General features: G+C 39.0%; 1 protein-coding gene across 5 annotated transcripts in view; it reads left to right on the forward strand.

Moving 5' to 3' along the window:
* Window positions 1–26686, forward strand: part of piezo1 (piezo type mechanosensitive ion channel component 1 (Er blood group)) — a 355592-nt gene that overhangs the window by 203640 nt on the left and 125266 nt on the right. For 4 of the 5 annotated variants that reach the window (XM_087995785.1, XM_087995781.1, XM_087995783.1 and 1 more), the window contains exons 6-8: window positions 7875–8055; window positions 9472–9685; window positions 25437–25605. In XM_087995785.1, the coding sequence (XP_087851911.1) occupies window positions 7875–8055; window positions 9472–9685; window positions 25437–25605 (564 nt within the window). The remainder of the gene's footprint in view (window positions 1–7874; window positions 8056–9471; window positions 9686–25436; window positions 25606–26686) is intronic. The other variant, XM_087995782.1, reaches the window with a different exon arrangement.

A 26686-nucleotide genomic window follows, 5' to 3' on the forward strand; every position in this document is an offset into this window, starting at 1 on the left:
AGATCCACACACCTTTGAGATATCTGTGCTCATCTAGTTCTGACTTCTTTAGCCTCCTGGTTCTTAGTCTTAAAATAAAATGTTTTCTTAAGTACAGACACTACATAAAATAAGATGCTAATGCTATTACTTAGCTCGATCAACCAGTGCTTGTGTGAATTTATCAGATGGCATTCATATCTGTAGTGTCATAACACAGTCAAAAACTTATTGAAGGAAAAATGAATAAAAATTGTTGAAGAGTCAAAGAAAACATTGGTTTGACAGTAACATTGAGCAAATACTGATGTGCTAACAATAACAATGGCAATAACTTACATCAATATAGCATTCTGAATGTAAAAAATACATGCAGGCAAGGTGGATTAGCCATGGAAACAGGGATAGGTAGATGGATGGGATGCTCTTCAGGGGTCGGTGTGACTTGATGGGCCATATGGCCTGCTTTTACACTGTAGAGATTCTTAACAAAAAATCACAAAAATAAAGTCCTCAGTTTTTCTGCAGCAATCCTCCTTTTAAAAACAATGCATTTTGAAACCAAGGGTAAAACATGTCTATAAATACTTTGGGGTTCTGATCCATCATCAAAGCAAAATGCAAATCCAAAAAGCTTGGGTTAGTTACAGTTAAAAATAATCAGTGTTTATTCACTTAAGTTTTTGTAGTAGGACAACCTCAAAAAATGATGACCCATTTTTGTGTTTTTGTTGGAGCAAGGAGATCGATAGTTCCAATAATTATTCATGTAGGTGCTGTGTTAAAAGAAGTTAAAAGCAGCTTTGTCAAGAGTGTGGTTTCTTGATAGAGCTGATGAACTTTGAGAAAGGTCAATCATACGCATGAGAGATCTGATTTATTCATAGATTCAAAGAGTTGCTATGGTTAATAGATAATTAGTTTATATTTCTGTTTGGAGCATCTGAAAGTATGCCATGTTACCTTGGAGATGGGCAGTGGGATTTAAGACAGTTCCTTTGTTTAATTTATCTCTGGATGTTTCTAATAGAAATATCTGCAGTCAGCTTGGAAGCAGTCAGCCAACAACCAACTGAGTCCTAAAATTGTGGGTGCAGACAGGGAAAAGAGTCTGTGTCTATCCATAGTCAGGTAGCATGCAGGGCTTTAGGGACCCAGAGGTATTGTTGATGTTTAAATTCCTCAGCAAGAATGCAGCAAAACATATAGTTAAGCTAAGGTATCCACAGTATGAAGTTTTACAGGAGAGTTGGAAAGTTCCTTAGCCAAAAACAAATGACAGGATCCGTGAAACCTCTTGCCTTGCGGAATTATTGGTATAGTGAGGAGAAAACAAAGTTCCTTCCATGGGGCTGTGGCATACTTTTTGAGTTGGTCCCAGAAGAAGTGAATACACCTTCAAAATTCATGAAAAGTATGAAGTAGAACTGGGTTTACACCACAAGTCTTCATTAACTGTAGGTTTAATCAATGGTGCTTGGTTTGCTTATGGTTTTATTCACAGTAAAGTTTGTTTTCTTTAAAATGTAAAACCTTGTATAATTCTTTCTATTAATCATTGAGTTGTTCAAATTTTTCTTTACACCTTAATAGTCTCTGTGGTAATGTAGCACCAGCATAGACCTTTGAAATGTATACTTTATGGAGTGCTAGTAACAAAGAAATAACAGTTATGCCATCTTGGGAGCTTAACTGCAAAGGTTAAGTTAAACCTTTTATATTTAAAGAACATTGATCTGGACTAGTTTTGTAAATACTGTGCCTACAAGAGCCGGTCAGTGGCTCAGCATCCTGCAACGAGTATCTGACCATCTGATTACCCAAAGCCTGCCAATCATCTACAAGGCACAAGTCAGGAGTGTGATAGATTACTCCCCACTTGCTTGGATGGGTGCAGCTCCAACACTCAAGACGTTTAGCACCATCCAAAACAAAGCAGCTCTTGATTGTCACCATACCCACAAACATGTGATTGTCACCATACCCACAAACAATCATATGTTTGAGGATATGCTGACAATCACATGTACCATCGATGAGATGCAACTGCAGAAGTTCACCCTATCCTTAGACAGCTGCTTCTAAACCCATCTAGGAAAAGATACATGGGAGCAGTTCCAACTGCACATTATCCTCCAAGCCATTCACCATCCAGGCTGTTCCATCAGTGTTGCTGAGTCAAAATCCTGGAACTCCCTCCCTAATGGCATTGTGGGTCTACCTAAACCAAGTGGAGTGCAATGGTTCGTGAAGGCAGCTCATCTCCTCCTCCTTCTCAGGGGCAACTAAGGTTGGGCAATAAATATTGGCCTCGTCAGCAATGCTCACACTCAAAGCAAAAATATCCACTTATTTTACAAAGAGTGCATTTTATTGTCATAAGCACTTATATGATAACCAGATTAAAATATGACCCTTGCAGAAGAGGTTCTAACTTTTCCAATCTGGTGGCAGTCCTGTCTTGTATGATAATATAGTTATATCGATGACTAAAGCAGTCTTGTCTCTATTGTTGTTGTAGAGTGAACCTAGATGGCAGACTGCTTGACCACAGGGGCATAACAGTCTGGATAGTTCTGATTTCACTTCTTTATAAGTGTGCACTTCCCAGAAAGGGTAACTGGATCACAATAAGGAGTGTGAAAACCCTATCTTATTTCCTTCTCCCTATCCTGACATACTGAGGCTAGTAGCCCTGCTAGCTATGATGAAGGGAGTTAGCACTCAGTGGAGATTGAGCTTGGGAGCTGCAGTTTGTTTAGATTGATTGCAAGCATCTAAGTAGGTGCACAAATTCTGACTCATATGTGCTCGTGAGAAGTGGGCATAACTATCTAGCTTATTTCTTCCCCTAGTTCATATGTTTGTATTTTTTTCCATCCTTAATTGCACTCAAAATGTTGGTGGTAAACTGCCTGTTTGAATCACTGCAAATCTGTGAAATGTTGGCAGATCCACAGTGTTGTTGGAGAAAGAGTTACAGAATTTTGGTCCAGCTGAAGGGAAAATGATGTTTGTCAAAACCAAAAAATATATACTTTTGCCAAAGGAAAATAATTTCTTTGTGCACAGTGTTGATTTCATTTGTGGAAAAAAAACATCAGTGGCTTATTGTGTTCAACTGAAGTCTTTAGTTATCATGTTGATAAAAATATTGTGAAACTGTGATGTGGAGTAATGGAAGGGCAATAAAACAATTCTATTTAACTTCAATGATTGAACCGAGTCAAGTGTGGGATCATTTGAAGGAGTGGGTATTGATCTGTAATATGACTCCTGATTTGTATGACAAGTTTCCAAATAAAAATCAAAGTAGGTGAGTTATTTGCTAGATTTTTTTTCAATATTGATGTTAACAGCAAAACAAAATGTGGAATGCATTCAGCTAAAAGGTTTTCTTTCTGCTGCCTTACTCTTGAAATATGCAGCTACTGTTCAAGTTACATTCCCATTGCTGTTGCACAAGCTTAAGTATCTGTTTGCGTTGCAGTTTTGTGGGTATTAAATGTGCTTATAATCACTCATTAAAAGTTCAACCATGCAGCTGGTCTACTGAGAGCCTGTAATGAAACTGGAACAGCTCGATTTAATCAACCCACGTGAATTTCCACATTGACAATAAAATAAGAAACATAGATTGAATATGAAACAAGGTAACAATCAAAGGAGAAGTCTTTGGAGCCATGACCAAAATATTTGTAGCCAACGCTAAGTAGCAGATTATATGATAGATTAGTAAATAATAAATATAAGAGTCATTCTTTTTAATCTTGTATTGCTAGCAATATTGGCAGTTGGGAATATCTCACAACAGGGTCATTGTTCACATGAATAGTGGCATGTTTTGGAAGAAGTAACATCTTTGAAGTTGGATCGTTGAACATCAAAGAAAATTTAAGTATTTCAGTAACTAAGTTCAGTTGCAAAGATACTAAAATTAAACAATAAACATTTTATTTATGAGTTTACATTTTTTCATAAATATTATAAACAGATGGACAATTAAGATGAAGAGGTTATTCGCTATAATACTTAGATTTATTGACTATAATTGCAATCAAGTGAAATTTTCATTTAAATGCTAAAGTTAAGGAATATGAAATACATTTATTCTTTCTTGAGCTTGTTAAAAAGAATTTGCAGTGGTTTAAGTGTCTTTCAAACACTTTAATTCATATAGTGTGGAAATAGGATACATACCCATAATCATAACACAATTTCTGACTTTCTGTAAGGAATAACATAAAATGTGTGCATGCAGGTGAGTTATAAATCAATTAGAAATAAGAAAAATAAAACCATTGATCTGGTTTTATTTTTTGAAAATGCTTCTGGATATCATCTTGAACTTTTAGTGGCATTGGAAACTAAGGATAAAGTATATAATGTAGGAAAAATGCAAAACTGACTCCATATACAACATGATGACTGCATTTTTCAGTTGTATTTTTGTATATTATTGTTATAACTGTAAAGCAATTAGGAAACAAAACCTAAAACTAGAGCTATAAACTGGTTTATGTCCTGTTTCTTTTAAGAAGCAATTAATCACTCTGGCTGGAACATGAAACTTACAAGCATTTCCCAGTGTGCAGCACACTCTGATTTCACTCACTCTTTATCCAATTAACAGCAGTTAAAATTTGTGACATTGTTCTCTGAAGCCAACAACTTTAATCGAAAAGGTTGTGTTGCCTGCTCAGTGCCAGGATTTGGGACATCTGCTCAGGTTTGGAAAGGTAACTTGCAGTGAGATGGGGAGATCATTATCCATATAGGTACCAATAGCAGAGCTAGAACTAGGAAAAAGATTCTGTGTAGGAAGTATATGAACAGCTTGGGGCTATATTTGAAAAGAACCTCAAAGGTAAAATATCTGCATTACCTGAGCCGTGAACAAATTGGTGTAGGGCAAATAAGATCATAGAGATGTAGGAATGGCTCAAAGACTGGCAGAAATGGGTTTTCATTAATGGGACATTGACACCAATACAGGGGAGAGTGACAGCTATATCCTTAGAACCATCTTTACCTGAACCATGGTCAGACCAGTGCTAAAATATTGAAAGTTTGAAAGAGTGATGGGGTTCCTCAGAATATGAGAGAAAGCTGGCCAGTAAAATATAACCAGTTAGCAAGAGTTCTACAAGTATTTAAAGAGGAAAACAGTAACCAAAGCATTAGAGAATAAGACTGGGGAATTGATGATGGAGTTTGGTTAAGAGTGCAGCAAGTACTGGAACATTGATCTTCAGTATCATTGCCAGAATGTTGTTAGGGCCCATAGCCTTTTTTGTATTTAGTGCCTCCAGCCATTTCTTAATATGTGGAATGAATCAAATTGGCTGGAAACTGGCATCTGTGAGGCTGGGAACCCTGAAGAAGGCCACTTCTGGCTGAAGATTGTTGCGAATGCTTCAGCCTTTTCTTTTCCACTGATGTGTTGGACACTCTTGTCATTGAGAATGGGGATATTTGTGGAAACGCCTCCTCCAGTGAATTGTTTAATTGTCAACCACCATTCATGACTGGGCATGCCAGGACTGCAGAGCCTAGATCTGATCCATTACTTGTGGCTTAGCTCTGTCTAACACTCACTGTTTCTGCTCTTTGTAGATTCACCAGATTGACACCTCATTTTTAGGTATACCTAATGGCGCTCCTTGCATGCTCTCCTGTTCTCTTCATTGAACCAGGGTTGGACTCCTGGCTTCATTGTAATGATATAGTGAGGGATATGTTGAGGTTGCAGGTTGTGGTTGAGTGCAGCCATGTTGCTCGTGATGCCTCAATGCCACATGGATGCCCAGTTGCTAGACCTATTTGAAGTCTTCCCATTTATCATTCTGTTTATGCCACACAGCACAATGAAAGATCTCCTCAATGTGGATTCTAGCCTTTGTCACCACAAGGGCACTGTACTGATGATTATTCTTATCTATAAGAGAGATCCCAGAAACTGGAGAATAGCCAATGTTGTTCTATTGTTTAAGAAGGGGAACAGGGTTAATCCAGGAAATAAAGGCTAGTGAGCCTTACATCAACTGAGAGGGAAGATTCTTAGGGATAGGATTTGGTCACATTTGTAAAAGTATGGACTTATTAACAATAGGCAGCATGGCTTTGTGTGTGGAAGGTTGTGTCTCACAAATCTGAGTATTTTGAGGAAGTGACAAAGATGATTGAGGATAGACCAGTGAATGTTGTCTATGTGGACTTTAGCAAGGTCCTTGACAAAGTCCCACAATGCAGGCTGATGCAAAAGTTGAAGTCACATGGGATCCAGAGTGAGCTGATAAGATGGATACAGAACTGGCTTAGTCATAGAATACAGAGTAGTGGTAGAAGGATGTTTTTCTGACTGGAGATCGTGACCAGTGGTGGTCCATAGGGATCAGTGCTGCAACTCCTGTTGTTTGTTATAAAGAATGTAGGTGGCCTGATTAGTGAGTTTGCAGATGACACAAAGATTTAGGGGAGCTGCAGATAGCGAGGAGGATTGCCAGAGGAGATAGCAGAATGTAGATAGACTGAAGACTTGGTTGGAAAAATGGCAGATGGAATTTAATCCAGACAAATGCGAGGTGATACATTTTTGGAAGATCTAATGCAAGAGGGAAGTAGTCAGTAAATGGCATCACAGCATAGCATCACAGAGGGATCTAGGCTTATCAGTCTACAAATCCCTGAAAGTGGTAACACAAGTGGATAAAGAATGCATATGGCATTGTTACCTTCATTGGTTGGGGTATAGAATATCAAAAATTGGCAAGTTGTATTGTAGCTGTATACAATTTTAATTTCGCATATTATGTACAGTTTTGTTTACCGCATTACCAAAAGGACGTGGAGGCTTTAGACAGGATACCAGAAACAGTTTACCAGGATGTTGTTTGGTTTGAAGGGTATTAGGAGAGATTGAACAAACTTGGTTTGTTTTTACTTGAACGTCAAAAGATAAAGGGTGATCTGATAGACGCTTACAAAATTACGGATAGAATGGATAATCAGAGACTTTTCCTGGGTTAGAAATGTCAATTACTAAGGGAAAAAGGTTTAAGGCAAAATGAGATAAGTTTAAAGGAGATGTGAGAGGCAAGTTTTCTACCCAGAAGGCGGTAAGTGCCTGGAAAGCGCTGCTAGAGGAGGTGATGGAGGTAGATACAATAGCAATGTTTAAGAGGCATCTTGACAGATACGTGAATAGACAGGGAATAGAGGGAAATGGAGTGTGTAGAGGCAACAGGTTTTTAATTTAGAAAGGCAGAATGTTTTGGAGCAGCCTTGGTGGGCTGAAGGGCCTCTTCCTGTGTTGCACTGAACAGCTGTATCTCCAGCAGACATACTGGTGAGGATATGGTTGAGTATCTCCTTCCCTCTTGTTGGTTCCTTCACCATCTGCTACAGACCCAGTCTAGCAGTTATGTCCAGCCTGGTCATTAGGGCTGCTGTCAAGCCATTTTCAGTGGTGGACATTTAAATCTCCAACCAAAGTACATTCTGTACCCTTGCCACCCTCTGTATGTGTTCCAATTCGTATTCAACATATGCTAGAACCAGATCAGACATAATATTATTGAATGGTGGAGCTGGCTTGATGAGCTGAATGGCTCCCTGGTCCTATTTTCCTCAGTCTGCATAGCTCCACTTTAAATGTTGTGCATTATGTGCTAAAAGGCTCTTGGAAAATTTCCTTTCTAAGATACGTATACAACCAAAGAGAAATCTGACTAGTACATATTAACGTTACCCAGTTTCTCAATAGTGCTAATGCTGACATAGCTAAATATTTTGTCTGGCAATTGAAAGTGCAGAGCTTGGAGTTGACTCATCAAAATTTCTATGTCGATTTGTCAATCCCAATTTCCAACTTAGCTTGTGTTTTTGCATGTAAGCAGGATGAAGATGAGGAAGGTGTGGACTTAGAAGATGCAATAGAGGATGAAGAAGATACGGCTGAACAAGTTCGAAGGAGACGGGCCCGTACAGCCGCACTAGCTCGGCTCCGGGTAACAGCTCAGAAACTCCTTGAAGCTACAGGGAAAGTTGTGGCCATTCTGTTTCTGGCTTTAGCTGGTAAGTTTTTAAGAATGACTAACTGCTTGACTGACTGTTTTTGTCATGACAAAAGCACGAGTGCTGGGCAGTGACCTTCACCAACAGGACCGACTCTATGCACCTCCCTCTGTCATTCAACAAGATTGCTATAATTGAATCTACCACCTACAACATTGTCAGAGTCACTACTGACCATAAACAGTCAGGACAGGTTACATAAATAGAATAGTTGCCAGAACAGGTCAGAAACTGGGTGTTCTGTGATGTTAGTTCAATTCTTGACTCTAAAGCCCATCCATCATCTTCAAGCACAAGGCAAGAGTGTGATGGAATACCCTTCACTTACCTGGATGAGTGCAGCATCCAACAACATTCAAGAAGCTCTCACCATCCAGGGTAAAACTGCCTGTTTGATCAGTACTCAATCTAGCACTGTAAACGATCACTCTGTCTGGCACTGCTGCTCTGCAGCAACGCATCAAGTCTCCTTCAGAAGCATATTCCAAACCCATAACCTCGATCACTGAGAAGGACAAGGAAGGGAAAGGCTTGGAAACAACAGCACCTGCAAGTTCCCTCCTCATCACCCAGAACATTTTGACTTTGAACTGTCTCTGAGTCAAAATCCTGAAATGGAAAGTGTGACTGGAAAAGCACAACAGTTCAGTCAGCATCCAAGGAGTAGGAGAGTCAACGTTTCGGGCATAAGCACTTCATAATTCCTGATGAAGACCTTATACTCAAAACTTCGACTCCACTGCTCCTCAGATGCTGCCTGACCTGCTGTGCTTTTCCAGTGCCACATGTTTCGACTCTGACTCTCCAGCACATACAGTGCTCACTTTCTCAAACTCCTGGACTGCCTTACCTGAACAGTATTGCTGTGCCTGCATCATATTGACTCCAGTCGTTCAAGATGTTAGCACACCACCACCTCCTCAATGATGGTTAGGAATAGGAATTAAATGCTTGGCTTGTCAGCAATGACGACATCCCAGTAATGAATAATAATGAAAGAAGTGGTTTGGTCTTTTCCATTTTGATGATGTGCTGTAATGTATGTTGGCACAGAATCAGTGAGATAATTTCAATGCTTTTTTCTCTGTGCATGATTATTGTTAGCACTTTTAGTCCAACAGATCAAATGTTGAGCCGGTCACTACAGATGTAAATTGTTACTTGCTCTCCTTTTCCATAAACTCCACTGGTCCTCAGATCGTATGTACAAGTATTTTAGCCTGCGGAGAATTTGAAATGTACCTGCTTTCTACATTCCCTATAGTGAAGTGCTGCAATAGCTAAGAGCTACTCAGTGGGGACAAGGCAATAAAACTTGAGAAAAATATTAAAGGAAAACAAACAAAAACAAAAACGTTGCTAAATTTTTATTGGTTAATTTATTTTTAATACTGATGCAGTGTTTTGTTTTGGCAGGGATTACAGTTCCATCTGCTTTCTCTGGAGTTTACTATCTGCTTTTCATTGGAATTAGCACTTGGTGGGCCTGTCACTTGCCGATGAGCCATGTTGGATTCAATACAATCTGTGTTATGGTGGCATTTTACACTGCGGGCCATATTATCTGCCTGTATATCTACCAAACGGCTTTCATCCAGGAGATATTCCCCCCCAGTGGACTTTGGTCCAGGTAAGGAAACATATTTATTTAAAGATATATATAAAAGTTCACTGTGTTGGCCAAAGCAGTCCAAATCTATTTAAGACTAATGTTCAGAAAAAAACTCCTAAATATTACAGTGATTTTAATGTTTTATTAGTTTTAATGTCTTCCATTCATCACAGCTCTAGCATGTTCTTATTACCAGGCTGTTTTTGTAATAGGAAAATGAAGCAAACATATGGAGGAAGTATTTTGCAAAAGAAATTTCTTTTGGTGCATAAAAAGAATTAGATTTTTATTGAGGCTATGTCTTAATCACACGGGCACTTTCTAGTACCGGCAGCTTTCCACTGTTGGGTTCTAACTTATGTTGACTAGCAAACAGTTCATTTGACGTTATGACAACTGCTGGAGAGGAGAACAGAGTCAGTGAAATATAGGAAAAAGCCCCAGATTTAATTCTATGATTGATATTCTAATCTCTGTGCCCAGCAAAAAATGAAACACTGGTGAAGTTAAAGTGGAGATTGTGGGTGTCCCACCCTTTCCTACTCTGTCATTGTTTTTGGTCTTTTTGCTGGGTGCATAAGATGCTTAAGCCTCATAATGCCTTATTCTTAGGAAGTACAGTGAGTTATAATGGCTCACAGTGTAATGCAGACACTTCGCCCTGTAGGACATGATTCTTTCAGTTTCTGCAGCTGTACAATAAGTCCTGGTATTTTTTTTGTTTGCAAGGCCAAGGAGAGCAGGTGTTGTACGAGCTCTGCAAGAACACCGTGGGCGGCACGGTGGCACAGTGGTTAGTACTGCTGCCTCACAGCGCCAGAGATCCGGGTTCAATTCCCGCCTCAGGCGACTGACTGTGTGGAGTTTGCACATTCTTCCCGTGTCTGCGTGGGTTTCCTCCGGGTGCTCCGGTTTCCTCCCACAGTCCAAAGATGTGCAGGTCAGGTGAATTGGCCATGCTAAATTCTCCGTAGTGTTAGGTAAGGGGTAAATGTAGGGCTATGGGTGGGTTGCGCTTCGGCGGGTCGGTGTGGACTTGTTGGGCCGAAGGGCCTGTTTCCACACTGTAAGTAATCTAATCTAATAATATGTGCTGCTGCAGTCTTGGGCTCCTCCTCCTCCTCTCTTAATACCCCTTCATGTTAGCCAACTCAGCTTCTAGGTCACTTGATACTGCACCAAATCAGAGTGCCAATTAAAAATATAGTGTTTGTTTGGTAGTGAACCAATGCCCACATCCTGATACAGGGGAGAATCAAGTGGTTGGTTGGCTACCATCAGTGGATAATAGCTTGCTTATTTGGCAAGTGATGAGAATTCTGCAGATATTCTCGATGCCCCAAATACAGAAAGGCAAACTGGGTTTCACCACCTTCCTCTTTGTTTACTGTTCACCCTTGGAAAGCTCACATTATAGGTTTATACTTGCAGAACAATAAACGAGTATGGTTGGGACTGTACCTAACTATAAATCAATACTTTCCGAAAAAGAGAATCTCATTTATAATAGTTTTATTTAGTATCATTTACATTGCCCTATTTGAATGTTTTTTTTTCTCTACAATTATAGCATGAGGAAGTGTTCCTGACCACAGCCGAGCTGCTTCAGATGCTTTCTTTTCAAATATACAGCCAAAATATGTTGATAAAATTTGACTATTTTAATTCATTGAGGAAATTTTGGAGATTTTCTACTAGTCACTTACAATTGAACACATAATTTACATTTTGTTCAGTTTTAAGCATTGCAGCTGACTAACATTTCCTCAGTTGTCAGTTTATTAAAATGTATGTTTTCGCAGTGCAAAATAATCAAAACAAACAACTCTTATTAAGTATCACAGGATTGTCAGATTTCCTACATTGTGAGCTGGGGTCTAATGATCAATTCTTGCACCTCTGCAAATATTGGTTTTATTGCTGCTGTATGATCCTCTTGGGTCCATGTGTGGAGGGAGTGGTTTCAGGAACCAGCAGTCACTGTGTCATGCTGATTGACATGTGTGGACCCGCTGAGCAGTTCTACAGCTTCAAGAGAATGTTGGTGCCTCTCCCCAGTTCTATGTAACTCTAAGTAAATCAGGTGGCATGTCAGGCACAGCAGTAATCACAACGGTGCTTACCATGCGTCATGGCAACACTTACAGCCTCTCCTAGCAACTCATACAGTCACAATCTCCACCCAGCAAAGCTCATTCATCACCCTCAGAAGACTTCAAATGTGCATCAGTGAGAGTGAAGACTTAAAAGGCAGCCAAAACGTCAGAAACCTTAGAAGAAAAAGAAAACTGGAAAAGGCAAAGATCAAATCATGGTAAGGATGTCAGAAGACTTCAATTTCAGGACTACAGAGGGCAAGACAGAGAATCTATGCGGACTTGGAAGCCTAGCCATGAACTGGAAATACTTTGGAAAAGAAAAACACCTGATCGGCATACTTCGACAGCAAGAAGGAAAAACTCAATTACTCACACAGGTCAATAGTTCGTAGCTCAGATAAATGCCTTACCACTAGCTCAAACATTTGATAATCTGAAACATCTAGAGTGAGGCCAGAATCTAGAGCAGAAAATGTTCAGGTCAGATAGCATTTGTGAAGAGAGGAAGATAGGGTTACCATTTTGTAAATGTATTTGTAATTGGTGAAGAATGAATTGTTAACCTGCTGAGTGTTTCCATTTTTTTCTGCTTTTCTTTCAGATTTCCATCATTATTTGTGGAATTCTGCTTTTTGTGTCTGAGGGTAAAAGAGTGTGATTTTGACAGAAACTGATTTGAAATTCTTCACTTGTTTTCCCTGTAGAGCAGTTACTTTATGGCATGGATTTGATTGATGATTAACAACATTTTAGATTAGATTACTTACAGTGTGGAAACAGGCCTTCGGCCCAACAAGTCCACACCGACGCTTCGAAGAGCAACCCACCCAGACCCATTCCCCCACGTTTACCCCTTCACCTAACACTACGGGCAATTTAGCATGGCCAATTCACCTAACCTGCACATTTTTGGAGCATCCGGAGGAAACTCACGCAGACACAGGGAGAATTGCAAACTCCACACAGACAGTTGTGTTCAATTCCACACAGTTCGATTCCACTCGGGAATTGAACCCGGGTCTCTGGCGCTGTGAGGCAGCAGTGCTAACCACTGTGCCACCGTGCCGCCCAGAAGTGTGGTGTTGTTGACTCAAAAGCTTGATTGTAACTTCTCGAACAATGTTGTAAAGTAGTCATTATCCTCTTGCAATTGCTCAGGCCCATCTCAACAGTCCTGGTGACTCTACGCCTCAGGCAATATGATCAGCGATTTCTGCAGCTGTCAAAACTAAATCATAGACCAGCTTGCACACTGTCTTCTGAACATCTTTCCCCTAATCTGCTTATCCATAACATAATAGAGACTGTGTGCATCCACTTAAAATTAGGCTTGATATCTGTGGCCATTGAACATCTTTTGATGTGACAACTTTGCCCTTTGTACACCGTTAGTTGTCCACCAGCTCACCATGCAATAGGTGCTGACAGAGGCTTAGACAAATTATTCGGAAGTTTCAATGGAGAATTGTGAGAATTGATAATGGGCAGGTTATCCATTCCATTTTATTGCTGATGCAGTAAAAGTGAAAAATCGCACTCCTAGATTGATATATAAGGATAGAGAGGACAGATCAGGGCAGTGTAGCTGTTATGTTTTATGTGCAAAACACATTATGGAACTGCAGGAAATAATTAAACCTTAATTTAGTGCAGATAAGTTTTGTAGAGTAATGGACTGAGATTATGAATAATAATTAGAAGTTAATTGTGAGCATCTGTTAGAGATTATTAAATCAGTTTGACTCTACAGATGTTGAAATCTGCATAATGACTAGGGATATATGTTTGAATGGGAATATATTAATCAGAGGAGATTTTAATTTATTGAGATTTAATTGGGAAAGCTATAGTCAGATCACAAGCAGATGAAGGAAAATTTCACCAGTCACATTGGTGCACTGTTGCCTATTTTGGCTGCCTCATTTCTGTTTCTTAATCATTTGGACAACCCTTTGCTACAATGATGCCAGGTAACTGCAACAGATGGGAACAAAAGGAGTGTTCCCCATCAAGTAACTGGTAGACTAGAAGGAACCGCAGCAGCACTCAAACTGGAATAACAAGTCAGTCAGATTGAAGACACATGAGGTGCATTAACTCTTCAATTTTTTGTGTTATGATGATAAGCCCCAGAATCCTATAACATTTGACTCCTGCGAGACCAGTTACTGTTTGAATTTGTTATAGAGGGGTTTGCTCATGTAGCCCAGAACAGCGGTTATTTTTGTTGTCTGCAAGCATAGACCAGACATGTTGCCAAGGTGACTTTGGGATGTGGGATGAAGAGAGGCAAAAGCGGTGCCCACAACCTGTTCACTTGGAATTTCTTAGATGTGCAGTAGGTCAAAGACACGGATGTGGCACATCTGCCTCAAAGTTCAGACCCTCTGGAGAGGCATTGGTTGCTATGGTGATGTCATTGGGTACAGCAGTCCAGGACCGATGTTAACCTATAGATGTCAGGGATTAAATGTCACAAGGGATGATGTGAAATTTGTATTCAATAAAAATCTTTTCAGTAAAAACCCTAATGGCAACCATATTACCACAGCTGATTGCCATAAAACTTCATCTGGTTCACTGATGTCCTTTATGGAAGGAAATCTGCCATCCTTACCTGGCCAGGTCTCATGTGAATTCGGACCCATAGCAAAAGACTCTTAACTGCCCACTAGGCAATTAGAAGTGGAGAATTAATGCTGGTTAGCATTGCCTGTATCCCTCAAGCAAAAGGAAAATGGAATTTCATTGCTTTACTCCACAGGTATGATCACATATTATCTTTTTACATGTTGGTGAATGAGTATGCAAAGATAAATTCAATTTCTGATCTCATTTCCTGCACCAAACCAGAAGTGGTTGGACACTTTAAACTTGGGTTACATATTGAAAAAAGATAACAGCTTAACAATATTTTTTAGAGCATAGAGACAATTTCACCAATAACAATGTGTACAGCAGTGATGGCTTCTCAGGTTAAATATGTGAATGCAGTTTGGAAAGTTCTCCTAACCAGCTGGTAATAACACAGATGCTGAATCCATAAAACTATGGAACGGTGATGACAGTCATGAGAGGTTTGCATCAAAGATCAACCTGCTCAAATTTCAGAAGGCAAAAGTCAGTTGACAAACAACATCCCTGGGGCAACAAATCAGGTGGATAAAATAACCTGGACCTAAATGCATTCCGTAACCTTTGAGATGGTTATTAACAGGCGTTGAAGAACTTCATGTTGCCAAGGTGAATCCTGTTAAAACCCAGCATTCACAATTAACCAATTTTCAACTTTGAATTGTTAATGTTTAATCCATTTTTAAACTCTGACATGTAAACCTTATTTCTCCGAGGTCAGTTGTAAAAGATGAATGAATGAATTTTAAAAAATTCCCTGGAAAAATAAAACACATTTTAAGATATTTTCAAAGCCAATGGATAAGTAGAATTGAGCTATTTATTTGCCTACGTGGTGGAAATATTGGCTGTTCTTGATATTTTTAGCAGTTTTTCTATAATGCAATAACAAATGCTGGACTTGATTTTCAAATCTTTCTTCGTTGAGATGGAATGTTATCTATATAAAGAGCCAACTGGCTGAAAACTTCTTAATCAACTTACACCCTGAATAAATTAAACTGTTAAGTTGCCACTTGAATGTGAGCTATCTAAGAAAGAAATTTAAGCTCTGACTGAAATTTGACTCCTTGTGCATTTTACTATTGAAGCATATACTGTTTCAGTAAGTTTAGAGTATTGCACAGGAGTGAGCCATTTGAACTTTGCCCTTCCAATATATGTTGACGATTGCCAGTTGCTTTTCTGACCAATCTTCTCACATTCCCAGTTCTCCAGTGAGGATTTTCCCATTGTATGACAATGAAATTGTCAGCATTCCCCTTCATAACTCCATTGAAACTACCAAAACCTCTGGAATCTTCATGTGGAAATTCAAAAGTGATTCTACCTTTCTCCAGGACCTGCACTGTTGACTGCCATTAGTGGGATATCCAGAAATTGTAGCTAACTTCCAACTTTCTGCTGTTAGTCTCACTTAGAACCCTTGAAAATGTTACACTCCTTCAATGAGGAGTAATTGTGATTTTAACAAGTTAATTTAGTTATTGCTAAACAGTCTCACTGGCCCTAACTAGCTAAATGTTCATTATGTTAGCAATAAAAAAATCATTTTTATATGATTAAATCTTTTTCTTTCTATCGTAATCCCATCTTTTATTTCACTTCCTGAAATGGAATGAAAAGTGAAGGATATTAATTGTTTTTTAACTCCCTGGTTTTCTGTGTGCGAATACTTCAAAGTGGTTACAGTTACTGTGCACCAAAGCAACATCTTGATTTACTATCAGATTTAAACAGCTGCCAGTAAAGGGAAAAACTCCGCTCCTCATTACTTGATCTTTGACATCAATGATGAGGAGCATTGCTTCAGTGCTGACTGAAAGATCCAGCCCACTGACTCGCTGCTGCCATAGAGAACCAGCCATGTGTATTCACAGGCAGTTCAATTGAGTGCCACAACTGAGTCTGGCTTATTCTTCTTGAGTTTGGAGTCTCAAATAGTTCAATGATGATTATAATCATTGAACTATTTGAGTCTCCAAACTCTTGTAAGGGTGTCACTTGCCTTCTAGGAGAAAGTGAGGTCTGCAGATGCTGGAGATCAAAGTTGAAACTTTATTGCTGGAACAACGCAGCAGGTCAGGCAGCATCCAGGGAACAGGAGATTCGACGTTTCGGGCACAGGCCCTTCTTCAGAAGAAGGGCCTGTGCCCGAAACGTCAAATCTCCTGTTCCCTGGATGCTGCCTGACCTGCTGCGCTGTTCCAGCAATAAAGTTTCAACTGTCACTTGCCTTCTGACAATGATAGGGTCATGGTCAATTACAGCTCATATAGAACAAATGATGGATAGCAGTCAGGGTCGTCTGTTCAGTATCAGCAGACGCAAGGGAGCCCAGCACAGACTCAGTGGTGATAGCAGCATCGGAGGCACGTTTGTGTTCCTGTTGGCTTCTACATCCAGCGCAGATTCATGGAGGCAGCGGTCAAGGTCAGTTTGTGTCTCGTACGGGAACCAGCAGCAATGGTAACAGCTGCATTGGTGAGGTGTGCCTGAAGTGGACCCATGACAGTGGCAGAGTTCAGTTTGGGTCAATGTGGTTCCTGACAGCATTGGTGATGTCTGCGTTGGCAAGGTCCAGCAAAGCTGCAGAGTAACAAAGGCATCAGTGGAAGTGAGATTTCTCTGAAGAGTGGCAACTATCAATCCAGTGGCATGGACATGGCAATTGGGTCTTGTGCCAGGCCATCAAGCCCATGGCCTATGGCGGAGCACTTAACAAGAAGCACTGCAAAGTTGAACACATCTTATTTCTTGTTTTTGCCTTTATGTTCGATATGTGCTTTATTTTTCTGTGTGTTTTGAGGTGGCGCTGGAGGATGGCAACACTATACAACACTTTTCACTTTTTCTTGTGACAAAATACGTGTGACAATAAATAAATCAAATTTTAAAAATGTGGCAGACAGGCTAGGTGTCAAGGAAAATGTTTGATAAATTTGGGAAAGGTCTGCCAAGTTTCACTTGAGCAAAAAGCTGAGAGGATAAAGATTGACAACAGAGGTAGATGGAAAAAATACAAAAGAGGATACTTGGAGATTTGTTTGGAGTTGAATTCAGAGAGGAGGTTTCAAAAACATCCCATCCTCAATGATGGCGGAAGCCCAGCACATTAGTGTAAGAAGACATTCCTGAAACTTTGGCAACATTCATTCACCAGAAGTGCTGAGTGGATAATCTATCTCCACCTCCTCTTGAGGTCTTCGCCATTATAGATGACAGTCTTCATCCAATTTGATACATGATGTGATACCAATAAATGGCTGAAGCGTTGGATACTTATCCACTACACTGCACAATATAGTGACAGTATAACTGAAAACATTGATTCTTAAACAAGCTGCACCATGAGTCAAGTTGTTCAAGTGCCACACAAACACAGATACTTACCTGAGCCACACCTCATTTGTAGGTCACTTGTGAGCTGCATAATCTAAACAGAGCCCGATGTAATGGAACTGGTTTGTCCATTTAAGCAGGGGCTGGAGCTATTTCCAGGGTAGGTAGAAGCTGAAGAAATTTTATTTAAATTATATCCTGCCATACATCTCAAAGGTTTTAAATATCAAAATTACTGTCCTTTACTCTCAATACCCCTTAGTGGAGAAGCACTGAGTCCAATCATGGCATGTTAGGAGATGGCTGGCTAGATTCAGTTAACAGCATACAATGGAAATCAGTCTGGATTAAATGAATCCATGTAAGTTTAGCACATTTCTGTGAAAGTATATTATCTACTTTTTGCATGCATAGTTTTTGCGATGGAAATCTTTAATTTCAGCTGAGTAATTGGTATCTATTCGAGGCAAAATGTTTCCACACGTGAAAAGATATAATCAGAGGAGCAAGTCATGTTTGGGTGCTCTTGTACACCTCGAGGGCCTGGTTCTGACAGTGATTTGAGCAGATTATGGGAACAGAGCACCTGTTTGGTCTTTTTGGCTGCATCTTGCTGTATAAGACTGCCTTGAGGCTGTTTTACAATTACATCTGGGAAGAGAAGTGGCTAGACATCTTTTCCACATCTGCTGATTCATTAGCTCCTGTCCGTAGTTACATTGCATGTCTGATTGCCACATCATTTGGCTTTGATTTTTCCTTTGCCACATTTATTGAGCATTGCATTACCTTAGAGGGTTCAATTTCTGTTAGCATTCTGTTGAAGATACCACTTCATTTTTGCATTATAGATGCAATGGACTTGGCTATAAAATTGGTTTGTTACCCAGAATTAAACAACATTTTGTTTCTTCTAAACGCAGCACCTGCAGAGCCTGTCATGCACACACTCTCTGATAAGATCTCTTGATTGGTTCTTATAAAGTGTAAAACTATTTTCATCATTAATCAGAAGGTCACTTTTCCCCCAGACAATTCATAAATCTCTCAAATCACAGGCATTTTGGGTATACGCGCAGGAGGTTTTTCAGTCTGTGTTCGTCCCTGACTGTGTGGTTTCTGGGTCCGGCTATATGTCGCATGCTTTATGCACAATAAAGACTTGGATGAAATGACCCCACTATACTTTAAGCTGGATGGTTCTGGCCATGATGTATTCATTTCCATGACAATATATTGACTTCAAAGAATTATAGAATTGTTGCAGCGCGGAAGGATGCCATTTGACCCATTGTCTCTCCATCGGTTCTATTAGCTAGTGCCAATCTCCTGCTGCTTTCCAATATTCTTACACACCATTTCGATCCAAACAATCACTCAATGCCCTTTTGAATATCTCAATTGAATCTACCTCCATGACATTTCCAGGAAGTATATTCCATACTCTAACTACTCATTGTGTGAAAAATAATTTTCTGACATCACCCTTGCTTTTCTTTTACAAGCAGGAACAGCTTCTCCCTATCTACTCTGTCCAGCCTGCGTATGACTTTGAAAAATTGTACTGGATCCCCTCCTAATCTTCTGTTAGGAGAACTGTCCCCACAACCTCTTCAATCTATCGTGATACCTGAAGTTTCTCATTCCTGGAATCATTCTTGTAAACCATTTCTGCACTCTCCCCAATGCATTCCCATCTTTCCAATAATATGACATCCAGAACAGTCACAGTACTCTAGCTGAGACCTAACAAATGACTTGCACAAGTTCAATATTATATCCCTGCTCTTGGGTTCTATGCTCCTATCAATGAAGCTGTGAAGACCGTGTATGTTATTTACCACTCTGGCTGCCTGTTCTCCCACCTTCAATGATCTGTGCACATATAAACCCAGATTCCTCTGCTTCTGCACCCTCTCGAAAATTTACTCCCTATTTTATATTGTCTTTCAATGTTCTTCTGACCAAAGTGTATCGCCTCACACTTGTCTGCATTGAACTCATCTGCCACCTATCCTCCCACTCCACCAACTTATCATTGCCCTTTTGGAATATGTGCTGTCTGTTCTCCTCACAGTTTACAATTCTTCTAAGTTTAGTGTCATCTGCAAACCTTGAAATTGCCCCCTGCACACCAAGATCAGTTATAGTTACTTAAATATTGGGAAAAACAAGGGTCCCAATACTGACCATGGGGAACTCCACGCCAAACCTTCCTCCAGCCTGAAACTCACTTCTCTGGCTGTCATGTGAGACACATTTATTTTATACCCAATACATGACACACTTTCATCGACTTGAGACAACTTTGAGTTGAATAGCACTGTTGAGATCATTGTGCATACTGTTATGTACCTGCACTTGAAATGTATTGTAGTTAACAAAATGTAATTGTCTATCTTTTCAAAAGGGACTGTATGCTTTTCAATAGTGCCATCTTGTGACTCATTTTGAAAATAATTGCTGATATCGCCCTGTGGTTCCCGTTCTAGAAAATCATTGCATGCCCTTATCTTCTGAATTAGTTGAGCAAGAAAATCTGTGAAATGGTAAAAATTATAAGCAATGAAAATATGAAAATATTTTCATTGCTTATAATTTTTACCATTTCATATTTTAGCATTTCATAATGTCATGGACCATGAGTGAATCTTTAACAATATCTAGTTTTTGTGTATTCCATGAAGCAATTATCTTGATTTCATTTCCTTGTGCCCCTTGTTGCTTTACAGTTTTATGTGTCAATATTTATTCTAGAGATTATAGGCTATATTTATTCCATTTTAGTTGTGAGATGTTTGTTCATATTTCACAAATATTCATGGCTAACACATTGTCCATAACTGATCTATTGTCTATGCTATTGACCATCCACACCACTCTTCAGTAGCAGCAATGTGTACAAGATTTACTGCAGAAATTCACCAGGGCCCCTTAGACTTCCAAATCCATGATCATTACCATACAGAAGGGCACTGGCAACAGAAACATGGGAATACCATCTCCTCCCAGCCACTTTCCATCATGACAAGGAAACATATCATGATTGCTTCATTGCCACTGGATCAAAATCCTGGAACGCTCAGCAGCCTTGGGTATACCTGCATCAAGTAGACTGTAGCGGGTCAAGAAAGGAACTTTCTGCCTTCTCCAGGGCAGCTATGAATGGGCAACAAGTACTGGCCCAGCCAGAGAAGCCCATACCCCTGAATGAATTTTTAAAAACTAAGTAATTACCAGAATTGTAGAATGTTCATTTTAAATCTTGAATGATGACCAGCTGTTAGTTATTAGGAAATAAATACATTATTTTTGTAAGATGGTTATTCCATTCTTCAACAAAAGTATATAATTTTTTTCTACAAGTTTACACTTTCATCCTTTTGTGATATGCTGAACAAAGATTGGAAAGTTGACACAGGCCTGCTTTGTAGAGAATTCTTGTTGCATTTAAGATACTACCTTGCAATGGATGAAAGTCAAATTCATGAAATGCTCTGTTCAGGAGAGTGCTTACTTCCTGTAACCTGGAGTGTATATGTGACCTGAACAATATCATGGATCTGGATATAAATGGAGCTTCAGTGTATTTTGACAAACAGCTTATATCATGTGTCTCTTATGAACTTGCTTGTTCTTAAGCAGCTTTTCACTAGACCACAATTTAAGCTATGAATGTAGCCTGGTGGGGAGTGGTAAGTCACTTTGAACCTGTGCATTCTCAAAGCTTTTCACATCTGGGAGGTTCCTCACCTTGTGCCCAGGTTGATTAAAAATCAATTGGTGCTATGCTCATTGTGACTACCATGATGCTAGAAGACAATCAATATGTACCAAACTATTTTCTCATTCAGCAATTCCTATGTTTCAAATGATCTCTCCTTGCAAGACCTCCCTATACTGTGTTAGCTATGCTAAACTGGATTGGGAACAGGATCTCAATGTATGAGTTTCATATGAACATATGAAATAGGAGCAGCAGTAGACTACTTGGCCCCTCAAGGCTATCCCACCATTCAATAAGATCATGGCTCATCTGTTAGTTTTCATTCAATTTGCTTTACCATCCACCCACGATAACCTTAGATTACTGTTTGGAAGGAGAATCAGTCTACCTCCAGCTTATTAACATTCAGTGACCATGCCTCCACTGTCTTCTGAGGCAATGTTCCAAAGTCTCACAATCCATGAACAGGAAAACTTTCTCTCTCTCTGTCTTGAAAGGACAAAAGACGAAGTCCTATTTGTGGACGTTACCATAAGAGAAAACACTCTTGCCACACCCACCTTTCCAAGATCATGCAGGATTTCATAAAATTCAATCAAGTTATCCTTCATTCTTCTAAACTCCAATGGCAACAAGCCCAGTCTGTCCAGACTCTCCTCAAAAGTCAAACTACTCATTCTAGGAGTCAATCTAGTAAATCTCCTCTGAATTGTCTCCAATGCACTTACATTCTCCCTTGTATAAAGAAACCAAAACCACACACGATATTTGAGATATGGCCTTACCATGCCCTCTATAATTGAATATAATAACCCTACTTTTATGTTCAATTCCATTCAAAATAAAAAAAAAGCATCCCATCAGCCGCCTCCATTATGTGCTGTTCCTTCATATTAACCTTTTGTAACTCGTGTACTGGATTATCTAAATCCCTATGGATCTGAGAATTTTGCAGTTATTTTGTCAGTTTCTTTTCCCTGCTGATCATTGAGAATATTCTCTGATAATTTCAAATAGATCAATTTTATCAAACAACCCAGAAAGTATAGAACTTTTTTAAATGATTGGGGAAAAGGAAATCTCAAAATAGGTCTTTTAAACACTAAAGAAACCATCAAACGTATTTGCTAATCACCGTGAAAACATATAGATATCTTTGCATCAGTTTTATCTTCAATATTATCAATATTAACCATATCAATCAAGATTTAATCTAGATTATTTTTTCTAGATGTTCAATTCCAGAAAGCTTGTGGATTTGTAAATGGAGATTGAATATTTATGAACTCTCTATGTGAGATGTCCTTTCATCACCTAAAAATGGAGTTTCACTGCTTTTAGAAACTTTCCAGTCCACCAACCAAACCCCAGGAGCAACTGGAAAATTTTCTCTAACCTCTGTCTCATTTTCAAAAATTTAAGCTCATTTCATTGCATCATATCACTGATCCCTCATTATCTCTTTCCCTGGAGCTAGCTTTTTGAATGTCTCTTTAAATTTGTTTTTCCTGACAGTACAAAACCTTAATTGATATGCTAAGAACCAGCTCACATGCATCAAGTATTGCATTTTTAAGTCTTCCCTCTTTCAAAGGTTTCTCTTCCAAAAGGCTCGAACAAACATCCAATGCCTTACCCACTAAAACACTTTGTAAAAATAAGAATTCCTGTTTTGTGGTTCCTCCCTCATATCTTCACCATTCTCTCAAGCAAGATCACATCCTCAGTGAAATTAGGCCCTTGGCGACGATTCTGTGTCAAATTGGTAACTGATTCATTGTCTGAACATTTAATTTCTCTTTGATCCTGTATTTTAAGCTTTTCTTCAGCCTGGTCTTATTTTCTGATTACTTTATCTCACTGAAACTCTCCTTCCCTGTAATTTTCCTCCCTTGTTACCACTTTTCCTTTGAGGCTGTAACAGAAGCAGTTCAAATTCCATTTGCTGTGTTCTTTCAAGTTTGACTGTTTATTTTTCTTTCCTTTTCTTTCTAACTGGAGTTTTTTTTAACAGTTCTCTTTTGCTATTTCAAGCTGCGAGATCGGCTGTTGAATCCTAGCCAATTCAATCTGCATTGGCCTTGGGTCAACCTTTCCTTCTTCCAATTCCCAGATGCAGTACTATTGTATGAAATGTCTTGTAACTTTATTAGCCCCTTCTTTTATCTTTAACCCCAATACTACTGCTAATTTATTGAACCGAGCTTTGGTCAGTTGGTTATTAAACCTTTGCCAATAAATCATCCCTCTCTAGAAAAGTCTTTGCAAATAATAGAACCATCTAACTCTTTTTGTTTTAGATAGGGAAATTCACCATGAATTCCTGTTACCATAAACTAATATCCAGCACTCCCATCGCATTCTATGAACTCAGAATCTTGTAAAGTTATCAATTGTTTTGACCTTGTTAGAGTGCAATGACATTTTATTGTTTGTGTTTCAAATCTGACAGTTCCATTATTTACTGAAGAATGAATTGACAAAATTATTCTACATAAATATCAAAGATTATGAACAATAAATACATTTGCTTAAATACTGAGGTTAAAAATATTAAAAGAACAATGAATTCAGTTAGTTATACCCTAAATTCAGCTCCTAACATCATATTTCTGTCTACGTTCATTATATTCATACTCCTGATAAACTCAAGTCAAAAGGGCTATCAAAGACTGGGAGGATAACTGCTTGGCTCATCTACTATTTCAAAGATTTGGAGTGCTGAGATTTATTGAACCTTCCATTTACTGTCCCTGCATATCTCTTTCACTGTCCTAAAGTTGCAGACTCCCATATCAACACAAACATCTCTTGCATTGCCACATCTGGTCAGATGTCTCCTGGTAGTTTTTTTAAACTCTGAAGTCCTGCATCTAACACTCTCTCTCCACCCAGTTCCTCCTCCTCCCATGCCCACCTCCCACACGCCTTCTGTTCGATGTAGAAGAATTACAGCCTATTGTGAGGAGGTATTGAAGTTAACAAGACTTTTAAACACTTTGAGTCGTCACACAAAGTTTCAACTGAACTCTGAAAAAGACTCTTTTTCTTCTGGTAGTCAGTTTGATCTAAAAGTTAAAAGTAATCTGCTTGACCACTGAATCACCCACATAATTGACTTTGTTGATCATCTTATGTCCATTGTTGATCTCCTATGCAACCTGATCACAGGTTCAATTTCTAAAATCCAACTGCTTTTTTTTAAAAACCATAAATAAGATCTGAGAGAATCCAAAGATAACAATATTATGTTGCTTTCCACCATGGTGCCTGGGCCATTGCTCTCTTTTGCAGTGTGTCAGTCAGCTGAAACACACTATTCTTTGGAATGGCAGGATGCAGCATTTTTCCTTCTATCTTTATTAAACATGTCTACATTTGTTATTCCTTCAAATATTCATTTTTACACAGATACCTGGACAGTTTACTGCAGAAACCATTACTTTGATCCTGTTTGTAAGCCCTGTTTTCAAACCACTGACTACATCACTCTCCCTGGCTGAACAAATCTGTTTGCAACTTTGCTGTTCTTTTTGACCTCAAGATGAACTTCCAATCATATGTCTGGCCCATCACCAACATTGCCTCCTTCCACCGTATCATCACATGACTTGACCCCCAGGCTCGGTTCTTCTGCTGCTTTTCTAGACTTGAGAACTGTGAGCATTTGCCTGTTCTGCCATTCATATTGTTTCAGCTGCCAAGATCTTAAGCTCTGAAGTTCCATTCTAAATCTCTACCCCTCTTATTCCTCCTTTAAGACGCTTCTTGGAATAACTATATCGACAAAGCTTTTGGTAATTGCCTTAGTATGTGACTCAGTGTAAAATTGTGTTTTATAATGTTTCGGTTTTATACAATGCTTTTATGGATATATATTTTACAACCCATATCTACATCTCTAAATAGGTTGTTTAACTTATAGCTTCTAATCAGTTGTCATAATTTATATTCTTTATTTTTATAGGTTATTTGGCCTAAAGGATATTATCCATTCAAACTGTACAAATCCTCATGAGCTGGTACTCAATGTGAATCATGCATGGCCTGCTTATGCAAATCCTGCAATCCTTCTTTTACTCTACTATATAATAGCATCCCTCCTGAAGCTGAAAAGAAAGGTACCTCATCAGACAGTAAGTGGAATTCTTTATCTAACATACCAGCATTATGCATTGGCAGTCTAACAATAGCAGTTGAATATGAATTGTTCTTTGCTCCAAGTTTAATTAGTTCTTTTTGAATTTAAGTTAAAGAAATTCTGCTGGAAATAGCCCTAATTTTGTGAGGAATTTAATATGACAAATGTGTTTGAATTGTTAGTTCCTGGGGTTTCAAAGTTAAACTTGTGTTTGCACAATATACTGTGATTAATTTCTTGGAAAGCAATAGTTGTCTGAGGATAATGCAGAACAAGAAAATCCTAAGTTACTATGCTGAGTTGACATGGGTGTTGAGGGGGGCTGGAGAATAAATCAGGACAGGTTCCTGATGGTTTATAGTTAACTAGTTCCCTAGGTGATGCTACGTTATGCAAACTAGACAGGGAGAGTTGGATGACATTTCTGGGGCTGACATTTATAAAATTGGATTTTGACATTGATCTTTCATCATGTGCCCAGTCCCAGGTCAGTAAAACAACCATGTTTGTGCAAGGCTTTTGTTGGAAAGACTGTTCCATTAAAATATAAACAGAGTAATAGAAGATGTTGTTGTTAATGCTTTCAAATGACAATTAGTGATGATCCGCTCACTGAGGCTCAGTTTGGGTTCCATCAGGGCCATTCAGCTCCTGATCTCATGACAGTTTTCATCCAATCATGGACAAAATAACTGAATTTTAGAGGTGAGGTGAGAAAGACATCAAGGTAGCATTTGACTGAATGGAACATTGAGGAACCCTGGCAGAATTAAAGTCAATGGAAATTGGGGAAATCTTTCCCTTTGTTGATGTCATACTTGACACAAAGGGGAGATATTGTGATTTATCAAAGTCAATCATATAAGTTTCAGGATATCACTGTAGGAGTTCCTTAGGGTTACTTCCTAGGCCCAATCATCTTCAGCTGCTTCATCAAAGACTTTTACTGCATCATTAGGTTAGAAGTGTAGATGCTCACTGACAGTTGCACAATGTCCAGCACCATTTGTAACTCCTCAGGTCTAGTAACAATCATATCCATACGCAACAAGTCCTGGACAACATTCAGACTTGGT

The sequence above is a fragment of the Chiloscyllium plagiosum genome, unplaced genomic scaffold, assembly GCF_037043375.1.
Source record: "Chiloscyllium plagiosum isolate Xiang-an unplaced genomic scaffold, Cpla_swu_hap1 HiC_scaffold_17, whole genome shotgun sequence".
Classification (NCBI taxonomy): Eukaryota; Metazoa; Chordata; class Chondrichthyes; order Orectolobiformes; family Hemiscylliidae; genus Chiloscyllium; species Chiloscyllium plagiosum.